Source organism: Gopherus flavomarginatus, chromosome 12, assembly GCF_025201925.1.
Source record: "Gopherus flavomarginatus isolate rGopFla2 chromosome 12, rGopFla2.mat.asm, whole genome shotgun sequence".
NCBI lineage: Eukaryota > Metazoa > Chordata > Testudines > Testudinidae > Gopherus > Gopherus flavomarginatus.
This window is the reverse complement of record NC_066628.1, coordinates 50,697,324-50,720,624: the sequence shown is the minus strand read 5'-3', so window position 1 is coordinate 50,720,624 and position 23,301 is coordinate 50,697,324. Positions and strand designations below refer to the sequence as shown.

The 23,301-nt window shown below is 43.8% G+C and overlaps 1 protein-coding gene across 12 annotated transcripts in view; it reads left to right on the top strand.

The window, feature by feature from the left end:
* The window catches only part of RNF213 (ring finger protein 213), an 86,723-nt gene that overhangs the window by 26,653 nt on the left and 36,769 nt on the right, over positions 1 to 23,301 (top strand). For 8 of the 12 annotated variants that reach the window (XM_050921017.1, XM_050921018.1, XM_050921021.1 and 5 more), the window contains 18 exons: positions 1,162 to 1,360; positions 3,147 to 3,202; positions 3,485 to 3,638; positions 4,367 to 4,525; positions 5,542 to 5,640; positions 7,036 to 7,158; positions 7,642 to 7,828; positions 8,557 to 8,730; positions 8,951 to 9,109; positions 9,448 to 10,034; positions 10,538 to 10,703; positions 11,417 to 11,634; positions 12,196 to 12,336; positions 12,965 to 13,126; positions 13,722 to 14,865; positions 16,884 to 17,077; positions 17,785 to 17,937; positions 18,655 to 22,251. In XM_050921017.1, coding sequence (XP_050776974.1) covers positions 1,162 to 1,360; positions 3,147 to 3,202; positions 3,485 to 3,638; positions 4,367 to 4,525; positions 5,542 to 5,640; positions 7,036 to 7,158; positions 7,642 to 7,828; positions 8,557 to 8,730; positions 8,951 to 9,109; positions 9,448 to 10,034; positions 10,538 to 10,703; positions 11,417 to 11,634; positions 12,196 to 12,336; positions 12,965 to 13,126; positions 13,722 to 14,865; positions 16,884 to 17,077; positions 17,785 to 17,937; positions 18,655 to 22,251 — 7,672 coding nt within the window. The remainder of the gene's footprint in view (positions 1 to 1,161; positions 1,361 to 3,146; positions 3,203 to 3,484; positions 3,639 to 4,366; positions 4,526 to 5,541; positions 5,641 to 7,035; positions 7,159 to 7,641; positions 7,829 to 8,556; positions 8,731 to 8,950; positions 9,110 to 9,447; positions 10,035 to 10,537; positions 10,704 to 11,416; positions 11,635 to 12,195; positions 12,337 to 12,964; positions 13,127 to 13,721; positions 14,866 to 16,883; positions 17,078 to 17,784; positions 17,938 to 18,654; positions 22,252 to 23,301) is intronic. The other 4 variants (XM_050921020.1, XM_050921022.1, XM_050921019.1 and 1 more) reach the window with 2 other exon arrangements.

Sequence of the window (23,301 nt, the reverse complement as noted above, 5' to 3'; positions counted from 1 at the left end):
TGAAAGTCCATGAGTGTACTATACCAAATGGGGAATATAGAAGAAGGCAGAGTATCTGCATTGCATGCATGCGTTGAACTGAATGTTGTAAGCTTGGCTGTCTGGAGAAATCCTGATTTTAATTAGGTTCTTCTGTCAAGGTTGCTTTAAATCTCATGTGACTGAAACATAACCTATAAGATAGAAGTCTTAATTTCTCAGAGGATTTCTTTATCTTAGTGCTTAACTCAAGCATCACAAATGTACATTCTTAACAATTTCAGATACTTTTTGGTGAGTTCTAATTAAATAAAGAAGCCTAAAAGAAAGAAAACTGTGCATGAGTCCTTTTGACATGTGTAAGATGTTGAATGTAACTGCAGTGCATGCTGGAATTGTGTGTTTTCTGGGGGTTTTTTTTTTTGTTTGGTTAGTTTTTTTTCCAGTGCTGCTAGCAAAAGCATGGTGTCTGACAGTGCATAATAGTGTAAAGAGGGAGCTGCTGCTGTGAGATCTCCAGGAAAGGGCAGGAGGAGCTGCACTCCATCCTGCCAAGGGGATGAAACAGGCACTATCCCTGTTTAATTGGGTGCCATAGCGGTCAATCCAGGCTCTGAGCAGACTTTCCCTGCTAGTGTGAAAAGTTAAATGCTGTTTAAAATTTATTTCATGTAAATCACTACTAGCCAGATTCTGTCTCCCCCTCCCTCCTTTGGGCCCTGTATATTGCTCTAGTGCCATAAAGGAGTGAGAAGGACCCCCAAGGGAATTCTTTGATGTGGGAGCAATATGGATCTAATGTATGCAGCCCAGGATTGCAGTCCTTTTTCAGCTCCCAGCATAGAGGTGTTCTAGAGTGGGAATGGCTGGACCGTTCTGTGCTCCAGCAGTTCTGGGCTGTGTAGCAGCCCATAAGTATTCAGGAAGGCTGCCATAAGTTAGAGCAGCTTCTCAGGGTCCCAGCACAGAATCTGGCCCAAATATAAAAGTACCTGCTTTTGGAGAGCGTGTGTGGGTGTGGTATGTCCTTTTAATTCCCCCTGACATCAGGTTTGAATGCAGAAGGCACCAGAGTCCAAAGGAGATGTCTCTTTTTGTTTTGTTTGCTGTGTGCCATCCCAGTCTTCTGTATAATTCACAGCCATCCTCCCCCCCCCCCCTTTTTTTTTTCTTTCTGTTCAGCAGGGCCCTACTGCAGCTGATGAAAGGAAAGAAGCACTTGATGGAAGTAGACACAACGCTGGTCAGGTCGTGGATCAGCTTGCTGCCTCTAGGGGACTTGGCAGAATTTTTGACTGATTTATCTGTTGAGCTGTTGGACTGTCTTCTAGGAATTTATCACAGATTGCAGGACACAAGGATTACATGGCGCAATATGGAGGTTTGTCTTCTGACTATTTTAACCAAGTAATGGTAAAGTCAATGGCATCAGTGAGAGTTGGGTGCCTAACCTACTTAGGAGCTTTTGAAAATCTCATTAGGCAGCTATTTTCAACTTTTGGCACCTAAATATCTTTGAAAAATTGCCCCTAACTGCTTAATTGGGAGTCATTTCTGGGTTATATGGACTGGGACATAAAAGGGTCGGAGAAGATAATTTTCTTAGAGTATTGAATTTCCTCTCCAAGCCTTATGATTTGAATTGGATACTGAGAATCTAGCTAGAGTGTGGAACAAATCAGTTTTTGATATATTAGTCTGAATCTGTCTGAAAAAATGTTGACCTGTAGTTCAAATGGATATATGTTGCTCACTGCAAGATTGGTAATTTTTGCATTTGACATGCCACCTTTTAGTGTGTGTTTTTTTTTAATTTATTTATTCCATGTCAGTGCTGATTACAGTACATCTGTAGTCATATAGAACAGGACAGTGGATAAGATAGTGTAGAAAACATACATTTACAGATGTAAATGATGTGGTGTTTATGCAAATCTTTTTAGCCTTGGCAGAAATAATAATAATCTGGACCTGCATGGAGTTGCAAAATGACTGAGAATATGGCTGCAATTTGTGAATATTAATTTGCAGGATTTTTTTAAAATGATTGTTGCAGGAGCCAGCGAAGTTAGGGATAGTACCTAGATACAACTTTTCATTAGTAGCTCTCAGAATGCTTTGAAGGTGGGAAAACTGAGGCATTGAGAGGGGGAAATGATAAAAGCTTTAGAAAACCTGACTTATGAGGAAAGTTGAAAAAACTGAGAGTGTTTAGCCTTGAGAAAAGAAGACTGAGGAACAACCTGATAATAGTCTTCCAATATATTAAGGGCTGTTCTAAAGAGGAGATTGCTCAATTGTTCTCCATGTCCACTGAAGGTAGGACAAGTAGTTTTGGCCTTAATCTGCAGCAAGGGAGATTTGGGTTAGCTATTAGGAAAAACTTGCTAACTATAAGGGCAATTGAGCTCTGGAACAGGCTCCTAAGGGAGGTTGTGGAGTCCCTGTCATTGGAAGCTTTTCAAACTAGGTTGGACAGACCCCTGTCAGGGATGGTCTCGGTGTTCTTGGTCCTGCCACAATGCAGGGGGCTGGACTTGATGACTTCTTGAGGTCCCTCCCCACCGTACATTTCTATGATCCTATTCTATGAAGTGACTTGTCTGAGGTCAGTCAGCAGGCCAGGGGCAGAACCAGCAGTAGAACTCAGGTTTCTGCAGTCCCAGTCCAGTGTTCTAACCTCTAGGCCATACTGCCTCAGGTTCATTCCTGCCCCTGTTTTGTAATTCAGAGGAAAAGATGAAGTTTATTGTCACACATTTGAAAAGGTTAATTTACTAAATTTAAACTAAATTTACTTCTTCCTCCTGTTGGATTACCATATGAGCGTAATTCAAAAGTCAGGGGCCAACATTTTCAGAAGTGATGATTAATCTTGGGTGGCTCAGTGTTTGTATGCGAACATGAAAAACCTAAAGGGACCCGATTTGGAGAAAGTGGTTGCTTGGAATGTTCTGAAAACCAGGCCCCTTCAAGATTTCTGAAATTGGGCACTAATAATTTCTGAAAATCCCACCCGGATTTTTAATATTATGTATTGTGTCTGCGATAATTTTGGATAAAATTAAGCCCTTAAACCTATATCTCTTCTCCATTTACAGTTGTCTAGGCCAATTTTAGGACAATTGCTAGTTCTGTGTTTTAATTTTTATGTCTTTCTTTCCTAGATGATAGAGAAACTTTTTGAAGCGCTGTTGCATGTCCTGGATCGTAACCAGCACAGGTAAATGAAAGGCTTCAGTACACTGTTCTTAATGCCCAATTCCCCTTTTGCCTTTGACACTGAACTATGCCTCACCTTCAGTGTGAGGTTCTGTCTGGAACAATTTAGCTCTCTTACCTAACTGTAAGTTGCCCATAAACTCCCCTGGTTCTTTTGATTTTTTTGGGTTTGTTTTTTTTAATTCTCCTTCTCTTTGATAACCTGAAATGATTTGAAATGCCCTTGTGCTTCTGAAATACTACACTGAGAAATTTGTTTCATTTCTTTATTCTCCTTAATTAGGATGCTGCAAGTGAACTCTTGGAAATCCTGCTTGCATATCTGCCTAAAACTTCATCAGATGATTTGCCTAAAAATGAAAGAGTTAAAATATTACAAGTTACTTGCTACTAATGCTGAGATCATTTCAAGGATTGTCAGATTAGAACCTTTGGATGTGAGTGCTAGATAAATAATATTTGTTGTTTAGAACAGATGTGGGACCATGGCTGTATTTTTCTATTGTTTTCTAAAGCTCATTTTGATGTAAATTCTCTCTACTAAAAAAACCAAACAAACCTGTGATAAAACTACTTTCCAGAATGACACAAAGCCATGTAATTACTTTGATTCTTCCGACCTTTTTAAAATAGTACCTATTCTTCTGAGAGCCATCTACATAATTTGTTTTTAAAGTTTAAACTACTGTACGTAGGGTCTAGTTTTATACTTCCATAGCTTTTTTCTCTAAAATGTCACTTTCTAAACTGCCTTTTGATCCATATCACTTCACGATCTATATCTATCAATAGATAGATAGATATAGGTATTGATAGATAAATAGAGATAGATATATAAAAAATAATATTTTATGTTGCTTTATGAGCCTTGGTTTCATTCTCCCAGTCTAGTTAGGGACATTGCAGAGGTAGTCTCGTAATGTGATTTTTTTCTTCACTTTTTCTCCCCATCCTATGCTGTCACCTAAGTTCCATCAGATCGAGGAAGGAGACCAGTGAGCACTCTTGAATGTGGATCTTCCAATCCTCTTCTCTCTTGTGCCCCACAAGCAACAGGGTGGTGCTTTAAAGTGTTTATATTTTAGACCTATAATGCATTATGTTGAAATCAGTGGTATAATGCTCTGCTGCTTAGAACAGTTGTTTTTTCTTTCCTGTATAACAGGGTTCAAGAGATGAAACCATGCAGAAGACTCCAGTGATAGAAGTGTTCCAAAGAGCTCTGGCGGCCACCAGAAACTGGTTTCGAGAGGTGTTAAAGCAGTATTTACTACGAGGACATACCGATTCGATTGTGACGTTCAGTTTTCCTGACGAACTTACGGTTTGTGTTCTTAAATGTAGCACTTTGATACATCCCTCCCTGGATGACACTTTGGGTTACGTTGGTTAGTTACACCAACTTTTTGGTGGATGCGACTGTTGCATCGTTGAGAGGTTATAGAGTAGTGGCATCCGAACTTTTCAGCCTGAGGGCTGAAGATATGCTTTCAGAAATGTCAAGGGGCACCAATCAGTACATGGGGCCATATTCTCTGCCTTGGTGCACTCTATTTGTGCTGCTCCAGGAAGCAAAAGCTACTCACAGTTAGCCCAGATGGGAATTCCTCTGGCATGGGGGAATTCTCTGGTCAAGAACCAGTGTGATCTGCTTCCTGTCTCTCCGCTGAAGAGGTGTGTCTGAGGCAGGGAGATGGAGTAGCTAGACTGTGTTATGGTGTCTAGGGAACGCTTGTCAGCTGGCACAAGTTAAAGCAACTCCCCACGCTGCCTTAACCAGAGCTGGGGCAGAGAATTGGGAAGTTGTAACTGGGTGCTGCTTTTCAGTTTCTCTCCTGGGTGGCTCTGTAGGAGAGGGCAGCCATGCTGGGTGCTCTGTAGCCTCCTGCAAAACCTTTCAAGCTCCTGTCTGGCTTTCTTGGGGCATCTCACAGCCTTTCAGGTGAACAAACAACAGAGCAAAAAGTTACAGATCCCTGATTCTTTGCTCTTGAAAACAGTCAGCTTCAGCTTCAACAGGGAAGGGACAGCAGCTGTTCAGAGCAAGCCTGGCTCCTGCCAGACCTGTTCCTGCAGCTTCAGGAGACGTAGGTCCCCCTGCCTCCTCCGTGTTGTGATGAGACTGACTCAGACCCTTACTTTTAAAAATGGTAGGATGCAGTTGCGAGAGCATAGACTCAATTCATAATCAAATATAAATTTTCTTAAAGAGTTGTCTTTTAGGGCCACAGGTTGGACATTGCTGGTACAGAAGATGCGTGACCTTTTCTAATCCCTCTGATTTCTTTCCCGGATTGCTTTTAGTTTTAATTGCACTCTGTGCTCATTTTTATTTTTTAGGTATGGAGCCAGTTTGTGAGGATAAGCTTTCCTGATGAACGCTTCACTGAGGAGTGGAAGAAAACTTTACTTTCAGACATGGAAGGGAGAATTAAACAGGTACTAAGCGACTGGAGATTTCATTCATTACACATGCATGTTCCTAAAGGTCAAGGCATAATAGCTAGAACCTACTGAACCAGCCCTTGCATATTGCTACTAGACCCTAAATGGACTTAAAACATTCTGCTCTTTGCATTGGCCTGTTCGTATGACTATAACCACTTCCATTATAAACAACATTTCTAAAGGGTCTATGAAACTGGGCATAAACTTTTGCTATGGTGTAGTCTTGATCTCTTGTATATTTCTGCCGTCTTATCTCTAGCAGTGGCTAGTAGCTGGTGGGTCAAAGGAAACTGGAAAATTTGGACAGACAAAAATATTTTACATCTCATTTTGACAGAATAAAATATTTAGCATCTACCATTATTATTTATTATTTTATTTGTATAATGGTAGCACATAGGAGCCCTGTTGTGCCGGGCACTGAAAAGAGACATACCGGGAGGAAGAGGCAGTCCCTGCTCTGAAAAATTTACAATCTAAATAGGTAAAATCACTGCACTAGGCAGGAAGTAATGGCTTCAGTTTTCTTTTACTCGTCATGGTGTTCTGAGAGCTCATGGTTAGAAATATGTCTGTCAAGAATAGTTTAAAAATAAGTGTTAATTACAAGGAACATTTCCAACCCACCTGTTGACCAACTTGCGTGACTCTGTGGGATAGGATAAGCTGGTTCCTGGGTTTAATATTAATTTTAAAACTCCAGAGAATTTTACAATCAGCATTTTGTGTGACTACTGACCATCAAAAGCTGTTCGTTCTTGTGAGCCAACCTTCCTACAAGACTGAAACTTGATTATAATCTTTTGTTTGGCCCTGTACTGTTGGGATCCTGAATGCTACTTTTCCACCAAGGGGCTCCTTCCTGCCAGTCTTCAGAAATGTCAAGTTTTTAATTAAAAACTTTATTTTTAAGTTTCCATTTTTACACAGTGCAGCAGTGGTATTCTCAGCATGTGAATCTTGTGGATGCTTCACTGGAAAAACAGGCATTTTTCTCCCAAGCTCCTAAACACTTAAAGCTGTTGAGTTTTATGTGGAACTGATACTTACCCAGAAACCTGCTTTGGAGGGATGGAAACAGATTTAATAATTAAATATCAGTATATAGTGAAAACGACCAAGTACTTCATCATCTCTCTGTCTTCATGCCACACCTCTGCTACTTGTCAGATCTAGCCAATAGGAAATAGTGCAGTGCTGGTGGCTGAGTTTATTGGGAGCAGAGTAAATAAATAATAGAAAATTGACCTTTTCATCTTTTTTTTTATTATTACTATTATTATTATTTATTATTTCTTCAAAATATTCCCATCCTTCTTCGTTTTTAGAGCACACATTTTTAAAATATGAAATCAGTGAGAAATATTGTCTGTTCTTTCCCAACAGGAACAACCAGTTCGACAAATTGCAGCCTACTGCCATCACCACGACAAATTTGAAACACTAGACCATTCCATTGGCAAATCTTTCGAAAACTGTGCCATGGAAGCAGTTAATGCTGCATGCCAGGTAATATATGTTCTCTCAAGTGGAAATCTCCAATACAGGTACAGCTGAAAATCTCCTGAACGAATGACTGCTAGCTGTCAGTGGTGTTGGTTGAGACCTGAATAAAATTGTACATTGAATTGATGTTTGAACAGTTGGTTTAGAAAAGCAAAATGTTGAGAAGAAATCAGTGATGTAAGGGATGTGTGTGAAAAGGGACCAAGGAAGAAATACTTTTAACCCCTTCACTGGTGTTTACCGTCACAGCCTCTTTGCCATCCACTGTGCCAGCCACTTGAAAGGCAACATACTTGGAATGTAAGTCAGCAAAGAAGGTGCTTTTTATCCCCTATATCCAGTATAACACTCAGCACCCAAATGATTCAGCTGGACTGTACGTTAGGCCCAACCCTGCTAAATGACACAGCCCCTTAGGAATATGTAAGGGGGACAAATGCAGTTTACTCAAATCCTTGTGCATCCCCCATCCCTTTGTGTCTTAAGCAGTCTGAGAGTAATCTGCTTGATCTGGTGTCTTCCTACAACCTGGACAAATTTGGCAAGCTTGTGTCAGCTGTTATCATGAAATCATGGCCAAGCAGCAAGAGTGGGGAACCTGTGGATGACTTTGATGAGGTTTTGCATCATCTGCTTGTGTGGTCTGACATCAAACATCTTTTCAACTTCAATGGTACAGTTTTATGTGAAGTTTATATTGAAGGACTGTGAAAGAGATGTTCCCACTCTTTTTTCCTCCATGGTACATAGCAGCAAATGGAAGGAGGATTGAGATTGAGTTGATATAATAAATCTTAATAGTTGAGATTGGATGTTGGAGAGCAAAAGTTAATGAACTGTCTAAATTTCATAGGAAAACCCTTTATGTGTAACCAGGAAGTATTCTATGTTAACCCTAGTGGAGTCTTGTCTGGGATTTGTACTGTAAGAGGGAATCACAGGGTCTATGGATAAAGGAAAATCTACTGTAGTTTAGGTTTTCTAACAGTGGGTTTGGGGAGGAGATGAAAAGTTGAGACCTTATTGTAAATGAGAAACGCACAAGACAATTGCTTCAAGTACTCAATTGGGGCTTTTATTTTCTCCCCAGGGATGTCATCCTAGGAATGAGGGTTGGATTTTTGCACTATGCTGTGTGTCAGTGGAGGATGTGTCAAGATGTCTCAGTTTAGATCATGGGTATTTGTGGGTGACTACTCTTTAAAAAGGATAAATGATGTATATCACTAGTATTGTGGTACTGGTGCAACACAACAAGATTACAGACTTTACAGTTAGGTCATAGTGAAATGAAGAGACATAAAGTGTTTCTTTTCCATATGGCAATAGTTTCCTCCTCTTTCCTAGTTCTGGGCTTTTGGAGGCAAGATTCAGGATTTAAATCCTTTGTTTCTCTGATAGGAGCAGGTGGGAAGATCCTGGAACAACTTACTGATGCCGCTAAGAAGAAAATGGCTGTGGCTGACTCTGTGTTCACAAACGTTGCTGAAAACCTCCTGAATGGACGTATCCTAGTAAAACATTTGGAGCTTATTATAAAGCACAAGAAACAGTTTATTTGCATATGGGAATTACGTAAGTGTACATGTCTGTGTTTAAGGGGGGATGGGCTCTAGGCCTACTCTGATAATTCTGGAGGGTGTTTTATATGGTGCTCCCAACTCCATGTTTTCATTACTGATGTGCAGCAGCAGCATCACCTACTGAAGTGTATCATTTTTGGAGGAGCTGAGTACTCTTCTTCTGCCCCACAGTATGGGATTTTCTTGGTGATTATTGACAATTGTCATTTCAGAGCATAAGCATCTCTCATCCCAAGAGAGAAAAAAGCAGCAGAATGATCTGGAAAAAGTTCTAGTGTGGAGGAAGGAAGAAATAGCCTCTCTAAAGAGAGAGAGAAATTGGATAGGAACCCTTCTGGATATGTGCAGGAAGGTGCAGGCATTTATAAAAGGTACGTGCTTTTGGGGACCACTTTGAAGTAAGATCTTTGAGTGTTTTCAGCATAGCTGATTTTGTTCAGTAATTACTGGATTGAACAAAAAGTTGGGAATGAGACTAGAAACAATTGGGGAGAGGAGTCTGAAAAAAGTCAGTGAAGAAACTTGCAATAGGGAGAGCAGGAGAAGAAGTGTTGGTGTACTTCATGTTACTAAGTGATTGATACCTCTAGGGATCTAAGAGGTTGATGTTTTGTGGTACTGAATCATTCAATGTCTGGTCAAGAGAGCTGGAATATGAGAATAGGGTAAAAGAAGTTGCAAACTGATGTTTAACTTTCTTTGTTTAAAGTGGATCTTGTTGAAATTGAGGAGAAGTATCATGAAAATCTGGATTCAAAAGAACTGGCTGAACTTGTGGATGTGAGGCAGCTGAACTTTCCCATGGAGGGCACCCTAGAAACATTTTACAACCTGAGCCTAGAATTGCAGAAGGTGGCTCAGATAATGCACACGTACAAGGACAGTCACATCTTCCAGCTCTGCTGGGAGAGGGAAGCCCAAATGATGGTGGAGGAAGATGAGGATTCGGAAGAGCAGGTTATTCCTATACTGGAGCTTGATGATTTATTCTCTCCTTGTTACCGTGAATATAGAAGACTGTATAATGATCTGAAATCTGGAAAGCTCACTTTTGCTGAGGTAGACACTATATTCAAGGATTTTACAAGCCATTATGAGCAGATTAGCACTGACCTTCAGATCATGTGCAAGCTGGACCCAGTGGACAACAGAGAATGGATAGGACAACGGCTTCAGCAAATCCAGCAGTACCATGAACTGCACTTAGCTTTCGACTCTGCTAAGGTCATTGCCAAGGTCAAAGAGGGCTTAAACCTCTGCGGTGACTTCAGAATCCTACAAATGTTGTTGAACTTTGTGAGTATTTCACTTTAAACCAACCGCTCTTCAGACACTGCTTAGGAAGACATTGTAAATCTGAACCCTGTTGTAAGTCTTTCTCTGTCTGGCAGGATTAACGTTTGGCTCCAAACAGCTTTACTGAGGCCATGCACTGTGCAGTCTCCTTTTAAAATAATAATTAATAGTATAATGCTTTGCATAGATCTCAAAGCACTTTACAAAGGTGACTAAGCATTATTATCCCATTTACAGATCAGGTAGGTGAGGTGCACAGAGGTGAAATGACTTGCTCGAAGTTACACAGTGGTTCAGTGGCAGAGTAACTCAAGTCTGTGGACTCTCAGCCCTGGCAGCTATGGTCTAGCAGATGGAACTCACACACTGATTAATATCTGATGCTTCTGTTTCAGGTGTGGGAGAGGGATTCCTCCTTCATTTTCCCCCACCAGGAGGAAGTTATAATGGCCGTTATTAAATTGTGGATTCTTTTTGATCCATTTGCACCATTTGCTTTGCAGACGGACACTTTTGAATCCTTTAAGAAAGAAAAACTGGACTCCATCAGCCCTGCTCTGATGCGTGCTAAGGAATGGCTGCAGGGGATCACTGAGCCCCGTCGTAGGTGCCTTGAGGAACTCGCACTCCGGAAGGACTTCATCAGCTGGGTGAAAGATGCTCTGGAAGGTAAAATAAATGTGCCTTTTCCTGCCCAATTTCCAAAAGCAAACAGTAGGAGGACAAGTGATATAGGAGTGATGCCATCTTCTTGGGATTTGAGAAGGTCCTGACCCATCTGGTAACCATATGAAACTGAGGTAGGACTGACCTATCTCAGACTGACAGGTATGAGCATCTCTTATGAATGTGGGTTTGCAAAGTGCTGTGCAATGGCCCTCAGAAGACAGAACACACTTTGATACTATTAGAGGGATTTGATGGATGCTGGTACCCTGTCTGACACCTGCTGTTTGATACCACTGCTAGTTATCAGAGATGATAATGCTGATAAACTTAGTGCAGATTGCTTATTAATTGAGAGAACGAAGACTGTTGCTCTTAGTTAACAATAACAGGAGTGGCCTCACTGATTCCGTCAGTCAGGCCAGGTACTTACCCCTTCCCTCCGCCGTAAGCAGAGATCTTTGTTTCCTTCCCTGCCGTTCCTCCACTCCACAGTTTACTCCTGTTAGAAAAGAAAGGACCAAGGATGTGAGTAATGTGGAGGGGTCACCCAGTGAAGCTGTCAGGAGTAACAGCTTGCAGCAGAAAGTGGAGAGCTCTGAGCTGAGATGCTTCTAGGGGGTGACTTTGGACTCTGTGGTTTAAGCATACTGCCATCTTGTTGCAGAATGAGATTAAACAAAATGGTGTTGAACCCCCTTGTCCATTTCCCTAAGATATCAATGAGCTGAAGGTGTTTGTGGACCTGGCCTCCATCTCAGCGGGGGAGAATGACATGGATGTGGATCGTGTGGCTTGTTTCCACGATGCTGTGCTAGGCTACTCCTCCCTGCTGTATGAGCTGAAGCGGGAGTCAGGGTTCGAGGAGTTCATGCAGTGCTTGAAGAAGTTGTGGAAAGCCCTGGAAAGTGATAAGACCCTGCCCAAGAAACTGGTAAATCCCGCAGTACTGATCTCTCAGTTCATCTTGTTACCCTCCAGCTTTTATAATACAGCTGGGGGATCGATGTACAGCCAGCCATTCCTGTGGGCAGTGTATGGGGATGTCGGTGCAGCTCTTTTAAATACCCGTTATGTTTCTAATTTTAATCAGCTGAAGCACAGTGATCCTGAGCCGCCGCTGCTGCTGCTGTATGCTAATTCATCCCTGTGTACCTACGTACACCAATGGGCTTTAGAGCAGTGCAGGCTCTTACCTACCGTATGAGCTGCTGTTGATAAGATTTGGGCTGTGATGTAGTCAGGCCTCTTAACAATCCGCTCATTGTGTGTCCCTGGATGTCAGCCTTTAAACACTCTGACACCTGCATGTTACTGGGGGATCGTTCCATGACTGGCAACAACTCCCCTTCTCCTCCCTTGCTGGCAGTTCTGTCTCTCATGACCTCTGTTGGACGTGCCAGTGTTTAGGGTGATCTCACTGTGTGAACTGGCAGACAAAGTGAAGTAATGAATGGGAGTAATCTGAATTTTAGCTTCCCTCTCCTCCCCATAGCAAGATTCTGCTCGACACTTGGAATGGTTAAAAACAGTGAAAGAGAGCCATGGATCGGTGGAACTGTCATCTTTATCGCTAGCAACTACAATCAACAGCAAAGGAATATATGTCATCAGGGCACCGCCGGAGGGCCAGAAGGTGAGACTTTGCTCACCTGCCTGCAGGGTGCACTGTCCCAGTGTTCAAGGCCTTTTTGCCCCATCCGTCTGTCTGTCCATCTGTCCTGACTGGCTAGCTTTACAGTGCTAGCAAAGAGCACTAATCCTGCAATAAGAGTCCAGCTATCTGGAACAGTATTGAAAGAGGTTTTGTCTTGTCTCCAAAGCCACTTAAACTGTTTCTGGTGCCAGTTCAGCGAGACCTATTGTGAGAGAAATATTTCCAGCAACAGTTCAATTCGATCATGTAGCAAGGGTTATTGTATGACAGTAGAAGCAGCAGACAGATCATGTGGGGAGGCCAAAGGCTTTTCCTATTGAGTCTACCCTGTGATGACAGTTTTCTGCTGCTGTCCTAAGCTGCTGATCTCTAATTAACACCTAATGCTTTGTTTCCTAGGTAATTGTAGCTCTTCCACTCCCTTGTCCAGTCTCTTTTTTAGGGTGTGGCACTGACCTCTGCTTATTGTTAGCCCCATCTGCCCTCTCTGTTCCTAGTTACAGGTGACAAGACAGGAAAGCTCTCCAAAGCTGTCCATGAGCATTGTATAAACCAGGGAAGATGAAGATAAAATGTGTCTGCGCTAATGATTTGTGTTCCCTGGCAGGTTTCTCTGGACACTGTCCTGCTCCTCAGCCTCCCAGAGAGCCATGGTGACAGTGAAGAGATGCGACAGTACTCCCTGGAGGAGCTCCGGGAGCTGCTGAACAAGCTGATGCTGATGTCAGGAAAGGGAGACCAGGGCATGGAGGTGGAGAAATTTTCTGAGGTCAGGTTTCAATAGCTACTTTCCATGTTCAAGGTGTTTCCTGCTCTTCTGCGGCTGGGGGTAGACTGTAACCTTATCACGTCAGTTTTTAAACAGTCAATTAACATTAAAAATTGCAGAGGTGGGACTTACTGCTTCAGGGATTGACAGCGGGATATGAAACCTTTCTCCTCCTCCATTTTTCCTATTTGAATGTGGACCAGGTTGGTGTTTGAATCAGGGGTGTTCTCCCCCGTTCTCCAGCCTGCGTGGAGTGAGTTGTCTGGTCTCATTCCAACCTGTAGCAGATAGCTGTCCACATAATACCTGATCCCCTTGTTGGCTGTCCCAGCAGAGCAGTCAAGGTTTGAATGGGACCATGGAGACTGAATTCCTTTCTGGTTCCCAGAGGTAATCCCCGCAGGACAGCTGTGAGCCCCATTAGGACCTTCAGTCCAGGATTGTCAATCCAGGCACCTTTCACTAGTTCCCAGACTGTCCCTTTCCCTTTTAATTAAAGACAGCGGTGTCATTTTCACGGCTGGGAAGAAGCACCTTAGCCTCAACAGTCCATGTAAAATCTGTTTCTCGCTGTTTTTTGTTGTCCCCCGCACAGGTGTTTTCTAATGTCCAGAGACTTGCGCTGTCCTTTATAGACCTTTATTCAGCTGGGAACATGCTCTTCCGATCCTGGATTGCCCACGTGTACTGCTCACCCGTGAGTGAGGTGTGCATTAGCATGGACTTCCGTTTGAAACTTGTCCAAGAGCTGTCTGGAACAGGAGACATGATGGCAATGCTCCTGGACCTCTGCAGGGAGATGGAGAAGTTCCTAGAGAAATGGAAATGCTTCATGTCTGAGAAGCGATCTCAGTATTTTTACCTGAATTACTACACCTCTGAGCAGTTGGTTTACCTGTGCAGAGAACTTGGAATGCTGCAGCCCAGTGAGAATGCCTTAATGATGCTCTCATTCATAAAACACAACTGCACCAGACAAGATGTGCGTATGGCCTCCAAGCACGTGGTGTCTGACAGATCAAGAAAGAATATTTCTAACTTGCCAGAGCTGCTGTGCCATGAGAGAGACCTGACAGCACAGCTGCAGCAGGTCTGGGACTTGTACATAGCGTGCATGAGCTCGTTCCTTCCGGGCTGTTGGGATATCGATACCCTTGGCAGCTGTTTGGGCAGTCTGGCTGATTTGGAGAAGGAAAGAGTCACTCGAGTTCTCCCACGAGGCCTGCACATTGGCAGGCCCAACCTCGTCATCTGCCCTCGCTCCGACGTGCTGACTTCAGCACTGGCCATCTACATGAATAGTCCACGCCAGGCCCTGCCCACTTACGCTGAGGTGCTCTTGTGCACCCCAGAGACCAACGTTGAGCAAGTGGGGCTCTTCCTGCGGCGGTGCCTCACGCCAGGCTGCAAAGGGGAGAAGATTTACACCATGCTCTATGCAGATGAGCTGAGCTATGATGTCAGTTACAGGCTGGAGAAGCTGTTCCAGAGCCTGTGCAGGCAGCTGCACCAGGACAACTACCGCCTAGTGATCCTGTGTGACTGCGAGAGAGAGCACAGCTACATCCCTTCCGTCTTCAGCCAGTACAAAGTGCACATGATCCCCCAGGAGCCACTACGGGACATCCAGACGTACCTTAGAAACCATTACAGAGTCACACAGCCTGCAGGATCAGCAGCTTCTGTGTTCAATGACAACATGTGTGTTGGGATCGTGTCCTCTAAAAGAGCTGGAGTAGGTAAGGTGCCCTAGGCCAGTGGTTCCTAACCAGGAGTCCGGGGCCCCCTGCAGGGTCGCGAGCAGGTTTCAGGGGGTCTGCCAAGGCAGCACCAGCATTAGACTTGCTGGGAACTAGGGCAGAAAGCCAAAATCCCACTGCATGGGGCTGAAGACTGGGGCCCTGAGCCCTGTCACTCAGGGCTGAAGCAGAAGCCTGAGCAGCTTAGCTTCACGGGGTGCCCCAGGCAGTTGCCCTGCTTGCTACCCTCTAATGCCAGTCCTGGCTTTTATATGCAGAAAACCAGTAGTTTTGGCACAGGTGGGCCATGAAGTTTTTATAACCTGTTGAAGTGGAACTCAGAAAGAAAAAGATTGAGAAGGCCTGCCCTAGGCCACAGAGAGTCTGCTGTCGTGAAATGCTGAAACTAAAACGTGCAGTTAGGCAAATAAATGTGGTGTGTGTATCTGGATGAGTGTGCAGTTTTAGAGCCTGATCCAGAACACAACAGCTGAGAGACTGTGGGGCTGTCACTGAGACAAGGTGGAGAGCTGATATATTGGACCAGCTTCCATTGGTGAGAGAGACAAGCTTTCGAACTTACGCTGAGCTCTTTTTTAGGTCTTTCTTTCAGACTTTTGCTGTCATTAGAAAATCTTCTATGATCTTGTGCTTTGAAACCAGTATGTTTGTGACTTCTGGGTCCTGACCCCTCTCCCAGTAGGGCACCAGTGGGCTTTGCTTTTCTGCATGTACTACAACCAGTTCAGACTTGTACCTAGGCCTCGTCAGAGGGCTCCTGTACTTCCACACACCCTCCGGAACTTCTGCCTTGGCAGTGCCCTACCTGAGAGAAACCGATTTAGGATCGGAATGGAAAGCTCCTGCATTCCTCTGAGGAAGTGATCAGAGCCTAGTGGACAAATTTATATTCGTAGATAAAAACTGGAAACCCAGGGCAGCTCTTTCAGTAGTTAGAGCCATGGCTTCACTTGTGGAAGACCTGGGCCTAGATTTCCTGCTCCACTCCTGTCCCTTCATATTGGTGCAGGGGGCTCAAAAGGGGCTGGCAGGCACCAGGTTCAGTGCCGTTACGAAGCACGGAATGGGTGGAGAGCTGGGATAGCCATCTGCAACTCCAGGTGCCCTGCAGCACCCGTGGCGAGGGCTGCACTCTGGCATTCCTTCTATGGTCCCTTGTGGCTGTAGCCAGCTGGGGTAGATTAGAAGAGAGGTTGACAACCTTTGGGTAATCTGCTGGCGGGCTGCAAGACAATTTTTTTATGTTGACTGTCCGCAGGCACGGCCTCCGCAGCTCCCAGTGGCCACGGTTCGCCATTCCCATTCAATGGGAGCTGCAGGAAGATACGCAGGTTGCCCTGATGGGCTGCGTGCTGAAGGTTACTGGCCTCTGGATTAGTACAACCTCCACGTTCTCATATCCAGCTGTGGCTGACATGGAACCAGCCAGGAAGCTAAGAACTGCAACCAACTCCCTCTGGGCTCCCTTTCCCTTAGCTCGCCCAATGGAACCTGAGTGCAGCTGAGTCAATGGCCATTTGATTTTACCCCAAAAAGGGGGTTTTATGTCCAAAAGCCTACAGGAGAGGAAGCTTGAGGACACTTGACATAGATACTTGGAAGCCTACCTGCCAGCTGCCTGTCTTACCTGAGATTATGACTTTTAGAAACAGCCCCATGTAACAGAAAATAGTTTGAGTCCTAAAGAAAAGATCATGAATAGCAACATCTCTCTCACCAGACTTCTCAATGGAATCCAGCAAATATGGGCAAAGGCATCGTTCAGTGGCAGGATACAGCTTCAGCTCAGTTCCTGAGCCACCAACAACCATTCCAAGCAAATTCAGGCCTTTCCTCCTCACAGAATAGATCCTTAGTAAGATAATCAAGGGGCAGACTGGATTTAGGAAGCAGCTGTCCACTTTTTTCCAATATGGCAGTCCACCGTTTTTCTATATATATTTGTTTTCTAGCTCTCACTTACAATGAATGTGTCCCCCTTTTTAAAACAATCACAGGAAAATCTCTGTATGTGAAGAGGCTGCATGAAAAACTGAAGACAAAACTACATGATACTAGCGTGCCTCTAAAAACCATCAGGCTGATTGAACCGCACGTGGATGAAGGCAAAGTGCTGAGATCCCTCCTGTCCTTCCTGCACTTGCAGTACCAGCAAAAACCCATGATATTCCATTTTGATATCACCTCCTCAGTGAGTACCAGCAAAAACGCATGATATTCCATTTTGATATCATCTCATCATAGCTTCACCTATCTTGAATGGTATTCGATATCTTTCCTTTAAAAGTTTCCTGTCTTTTCTAAGTGAGATATTTTATTAGGAGAGGTTATTTCCAACCAAAACAGTTAAGCTTAAATATGAGGGAAAATATAGGCTTGGAAAGATTAGATTTTGACTGGTAAATTGTGGGTAAATGTCTATTTCCCCGTACACACACTCAAACTGATGAAGAAATATTTCTACAGTAATAATCAGAATTTACAGATGGGCAAAGTAAGGAAACAGCTGCTTGAGAACCTCTTAGAGTCAAAATCCAGTGATTTTAGACTTTGGAACTAGGCTTGTTACCAATGGATTAGCAAACGAACAGTAACACCAAGTATGATTTGTTGATTTAAGGTTGTTTACTTTGTATATGTTGACAGTTTTTTTGCTTTAAGGGTTTAAAAAGTTTTAGCTTTTTGAATCTCAACTGTCATAAATGTTTGACACCCCTCCACCCCCCCCCCGTAGTTTCCTGCATCTGTGAAAATTACCCCTGATAAAAATATAAAAAAATATTAAATACAAACATTGATGGTGTGGGTGGGTGTGTCTCTCTATCAAATTTTGCCTAACCTAGAAATTTCTTACTCTGCATTCTTTGTCTAATGTATCTCTTTCTGGTATTCATTTAGGTCCAGAGTAGAATTTCAGAGTTTCTTTTCAAGCTGTTAGTTTTACAGTATCTGACAGACACTGATGGGAAAATGTGGCTACGTCAGCAGTGCCATTTGTATGTCGTTGAAATTCTTGATGTACCTCCAGCACCTAAGAAACCATCAAGATTTGTATGTATCTGTAAATTCTCTACACTTGTCACTGGTCTTTGTGTGTTTTTGTGTTACTTGTATTTATTATGCGATATATTCTATGTAGTGATGTAATGTAGACACTTCATATTTTAATGTATTGGAATGCACTGTGTGTCTTCAGTACAAAGTCCTATTATAAATGTTCCTGCTTTACATCACAAGCAGACAGTAAATCAAGGCTGCAACGATTTCCTTAATTTGGTTACAGCTAATTGCCACTTCCTGCTGGCTGTACGGTACTGGCTACACTACAACATTTGCATGGAAAGAGAAGCGCAAAGTCTGATCTTTTAAAATGTATCTTGTATTTGTGACAAACCTTGGAATTTTATTTATTTATAATTTTTTTTGTAAATTCAGAAGTAGAGTTGGGGAGAGGGAGAAATGACAGAAACGGCCCCCCTCTGTGAGGTGGTATTGAAAAGGTGGGGAGGCAGTAAATGGGAATAATGTTGTTGTGGGGGTGGAGGGAGAAAGGGAATATATGAGGGACAGAGAATTGTTATTGCAGCTACACTCACATTCTGCTGTACATGTTTAGAAAGTGCCCCAGCTGTGTAACCCTGCAGTAGCTAATCAGTCTTGCCAAAAAAGGGTGTCTACAATTTGCCAGGACAGGTAAAAGAAACAGCATGAGATGATTAAGGCCAAAACCTTACCATGACTTATTTGTGTCCCCCCTACCCCTTGTAGATTTCACATGGACAGAAGTATAATTTCCTTGATGTGTTCCCCAAAATAACTTGTAAGTCTCCCAAGGAAGTGCTGGATATGGGTGTGCAAAGAGACCCATCTGAGTACTGCACAGAACCTGGAATGGATCAGAAGGAGTTTTGCAGTGAGGCCTTCCAGAGACCTTTCCAGTACTTGAAACGATTTGACCGTGGGGATAACCTTGATATGTTCTGCTATGAAGAAGGCTCTGTTGAAGGGACCCCAGTGGAGTGCCTACAGCTGTTCCTGATACATTGTGGGGTGATAGATCCCGCCTGGTCAGAACTGCGAAACTTTGCTTGGTTCCTGAATGTTCAGTTGAGAGACTGTGAAGCTTCTGTTTTCTGTAACCCTGTCTTTGTCCAGGACACTCTGCAGGGTTTCAAAAATTTTGTGGTCTCCTTCATGATTTTAATGGCAAGGGATTTTGCAACACCCACATTAAACATTTCCGATCAGAGCCCAGGGAGGCAAGTTTTTGACATGAAAGGAGTCACGGAAGAGGATCTTATTCCTTTCCGCATTCGGAAAAAGTGGGAGTCTGAGCCCCACCCATATATTTTCTTCAACGAAGACCGCGTATCCATGACATTCATTGGCTTCCATCTGCAGACCAATAATAATGGTGGCATTGATGCCATTAATCCCATGAATGGCAATATCATCAAGAAAGATGTAATGACTGTACAGCTGTACAAGGGGTTGGTACTTCAGAGAGTTCCCTTCAATATTAACTTCGATCGGTTGCCCAGAGGTGAGAAGCTGGAGAAACTGTGCTTGGTTTTGGGAATTCAGTGGCCAATGGACCCTGACGAAACCTACGAGCTGACAACAGACAATATACTCAAGATTTTTGCTATTGAGATGCGATTCAGATGTGGCATCCCAGTTATTATCATGGGGGAAACAGGTTGTGGGAAAACGAGGCTTATAAAATTCCTGTGTGAGCTGCGCAGGAGTGGTGTTGATGCAGAGAACATGAAACTTGTGAAAGTTCACGGAGGCACAAGTGCGGACATGATATATGCCAAGATCAGGGAAGCAGAAGACATAGCTATCTCCAATAAGCGGCAACATCAGTTTGACACAATCCTGTTTTTTGACGAAGCCAACACGACGCAAGCTGTCGGCAGCATCAAGGAAGTTCTGTGTGACCACACAGTAGAAGGGCAGCCGTTGGCCAGTGGCTCGGGTTTGCAGATCATTGCAGCGTGCAACCCTTACCGTAAGCACACAGAAAAGATGATTCAGCGACTGGAGTCAGCTGGTCTAGGCTACCGTGTAAAAGCAGATAAGACCAAAGATAAACTTGGCTCCATTCCACTGAGGCAGCTTGTGTACCGTGTCCATGCTCTCCCTCCAAGCATGATCCCTCTGGTGTGGGATTTTGGGCAGCTGAACGATGTCACTGAAAAAATATACATACAACAGATCGTACAAAGACTTACTGAGTTGATACAAATATCTGCAGCTGAAATTGGGGTAATAACAGACGTGCTTTTTGTCTCTCAGAAGTACATGAGAGGAAGAAATGATGAATGCAGCTTTGTCAGCCTCAGGGATGTGGAGCGCTGTGTCGAAGTTTTCAAGTGGTTTTACAGCCACAGTGAGCTTCTGCTAAATAATTTGGAGCAGCATCTTGCAGAGAAGGGGTCTGATAAATGTAAATTAAAGAGAAACAGAGTCATCTGGTCCTTAGTACTTTCAGTCGGTGTTTGCTATCATGCATCCTTGGAAAAGAAAGAGTTGTACAGAAGCGTTATCTGTGAGTACCTTCCAAAACCTTATGATAGCCAGAAAGGGATTCTAGAAGAAATCAGCCTAATACAAGATCTGTTCTTGAGTGGTGTGCCTCTGAGAAATACCATAGCGAGAAACTTAGCCTTGAAGGAAAATGTCTTTATGATGGTCATCTGCATTGAACTTAAAATCCCTCTGTTTCTTGTTGGAAAGCCTGGGAGTTCCAAATCCCTTGCCAAAACCATCGTGGCTGATGCCATGCAAGGGCAGGCTGCTTATTCTGATCTTTACAAGGAAATGAAACAGATCCATTTGGTGTCCTTCCAGTGCAGCCCCCACTCCACTCCTGAGGGAATCATCGGTACCTTCAAGCAGTGTGCTCGCTTCCAGGATGGAAAGAACCTGAAGGAATATGTCTCTGTGGTGGTGCTCGATGAGATTGGGCTAGCAGAAGACTCTCCAAAAATGCCCCTGAAGACCCTGCACCCACTCCTGGAAGATGGCTGCATTGATGATGTTCCGCTTCCTCACAAAAAAGTTGGTTTTATTGGGATCTCCAACTGGGCCCTGGACCCCGCCAAGATGAATCGAGGTATCTTTGTGTCACGCGGCGATCCCAGCAACAAAGAGCTCATAGAAAGCGCAAAGGGGATCTGCTCTTCAGAGCGCATCATCCTGCAGAGAATCGAGTGCTACTTTCCCATCTTCGCAGACGCATATGAAAAGATTTGCAAGACCCAAGACAGAGAGTTCTTTGGGTTGCGTGACTACTACAGCCTCATAAAAATGATTTTAGCTTTGACTAAGGCCTCAGAAAGAGAGCCCACAGCTTGTGACATAGCACAGGTTGTTCTCCGTAACTTCAGCGGCAAAGATAACATCAATGCCTTGGACATATTTACATCTAGGATCCCAAAAGAAGGAGAAATACACGCTGATGATGTCAGCACCATTGATCTGGTCCGGCAGAACATTTGCAGCGACAGTCAGGATGGTGAGTGCAGATATCTGCTGGTGTTAACGGAAAATTATGCAGCACTGCAGATCCTCCAACAGGCTTTTTTTGCCGAAAGACAGCAGCCAGAGATTATCTTTGGCTCCAGCTTCCCCAAGGACCAAGAGTACACCCAGATCTGCAGGAACATCAACCGTGTGAAGATCTGCATGGAAACAGGGCAGATGGTTGTCCTCCTCAACCTGCAGAATCTCTATGAAAGCCTGTATGATGCCCTCAACCAGTATTATGTGTACCTTGCTGGCCAAAAGTACGTTGACTTGGGCTTGGGGACTCATCGAGTGAAATGCAGAGTGCACCCAAAGTTCCGTTTGATTGTGATTGAAGAGAAAGAGGTAGTGTACAAACACTTTCCCATCCCACTGATCAACAGGCTTGAGAAGCACTACCTGGATATCAATACCGTCCTGGACAAAAGGCAAAGAGACATTGTGGAGGAGCTAAAGAAGTGGGTGAATGACTTCATAGCCTTTGATACAGAGAAGCATCTCATGGGCAGGCAGGAATATAGCCCTTCTGACGTCTTCATTGGTTACCACTCTGATACCTGTGCCTCGGTCGTCCTGCAAGTGACAGAGAAGCTGAAGCAGAGGTACCATCCTGATGAACTGATGCCAAATGTGCAACAAGAAGCCCAGCTGGTGCTGCTGAACTGTGCAACACCAGATTCTGTAGTTCGCCTGGGCAGTTCACGGCTGAGCTCCTGTGTGGCAGATCATCTGGCCAACAAATACTTTAAAGAGCAGCAGCACACCTCGCTTGTGGATTTCCTCCAGGCTCACATCCATGCAGAGTCCAGACATCGCACAGTCTTCACTGAGGTGAGTCTCCTGAAAATTTCTCTCTCTCCAAAAAGATCCTTAGGTCCTCAAACTGTCCATGCACTAGGCTTTTGAATTCGCTTTGTTGGTATTACAGTATCAGTTCACATGGGTAGGGGTAATGTGAGCCTTCTCACTGTTTCAAAACCCAGATCTGCAGTTATAGTGATGTGGGGTGAGCGATGCATTTCAGTGATCACACTGATTCATCTTGGAGCCTTTAATCTCTGTGTGGCCGTGGCATCCATGAGGTAGTGTTCCCAAATGCTCTCTCGAAGGGGATTTTCAAGGGCACAAATAGGAGTTAACTGCCTAATTTTCCTTTGTAAATATCCCCCTCTAATCACTCAGCCAAAAAAATAAAATAAAAAAAATGAGCCCTTACCAAGAGCTCCAGATGCAGGTGTGCCAAGGGTTCCTGAGGAGGAAAAGTAATTGAAATGAAAAGGAAAACTGACAAAGGCACATCCTGTGCAGCGTTGTAGCCATGGCAGGCCTGGAATATTGGTGTTCCAACTACACAGAGCTCTTCCTTGGGACCTGCTCTTCAAAGCTTGTCCCTCTCACTAACAGAAGTTGATCCAATAAAAGATATTATCTGATGCACCTTGTTTCTAAAAGCAGTATATGCTTGTGCCATGCAAGAGATCTAGGTTTAGGTGTCACTTGTAGATCTTAACATCTACAGCCACACATGGTGGGATGGGATGGGAACGACAACTCCACGTGTGTAGTGCAGGGCTCAGAAAATGAAATTGTTCACTCATCAGTTTTATGCTGTGAGTTCTGAGCAGCAGCAGAGGCAGACAGTGGGGTTATTCACAGGAGAAGACAACTTAAAACAAACAAAGGCTGGTGGAGGTGTTGTGGAGCAGACTTTTTTTCCTTGTCCTTCCTTGCAGCTGTCAGAGGACTTCAAATTTTTCAGACACTTACTAGCCAGACACTGGGTACAAACAAAGTTTATGCACAGGATCCAGGGCAGCACCCTGATAAAAATATCTTTGCACCTTACTCCTCCCACTTTCCAGCACTGTGGATGGAAGCATG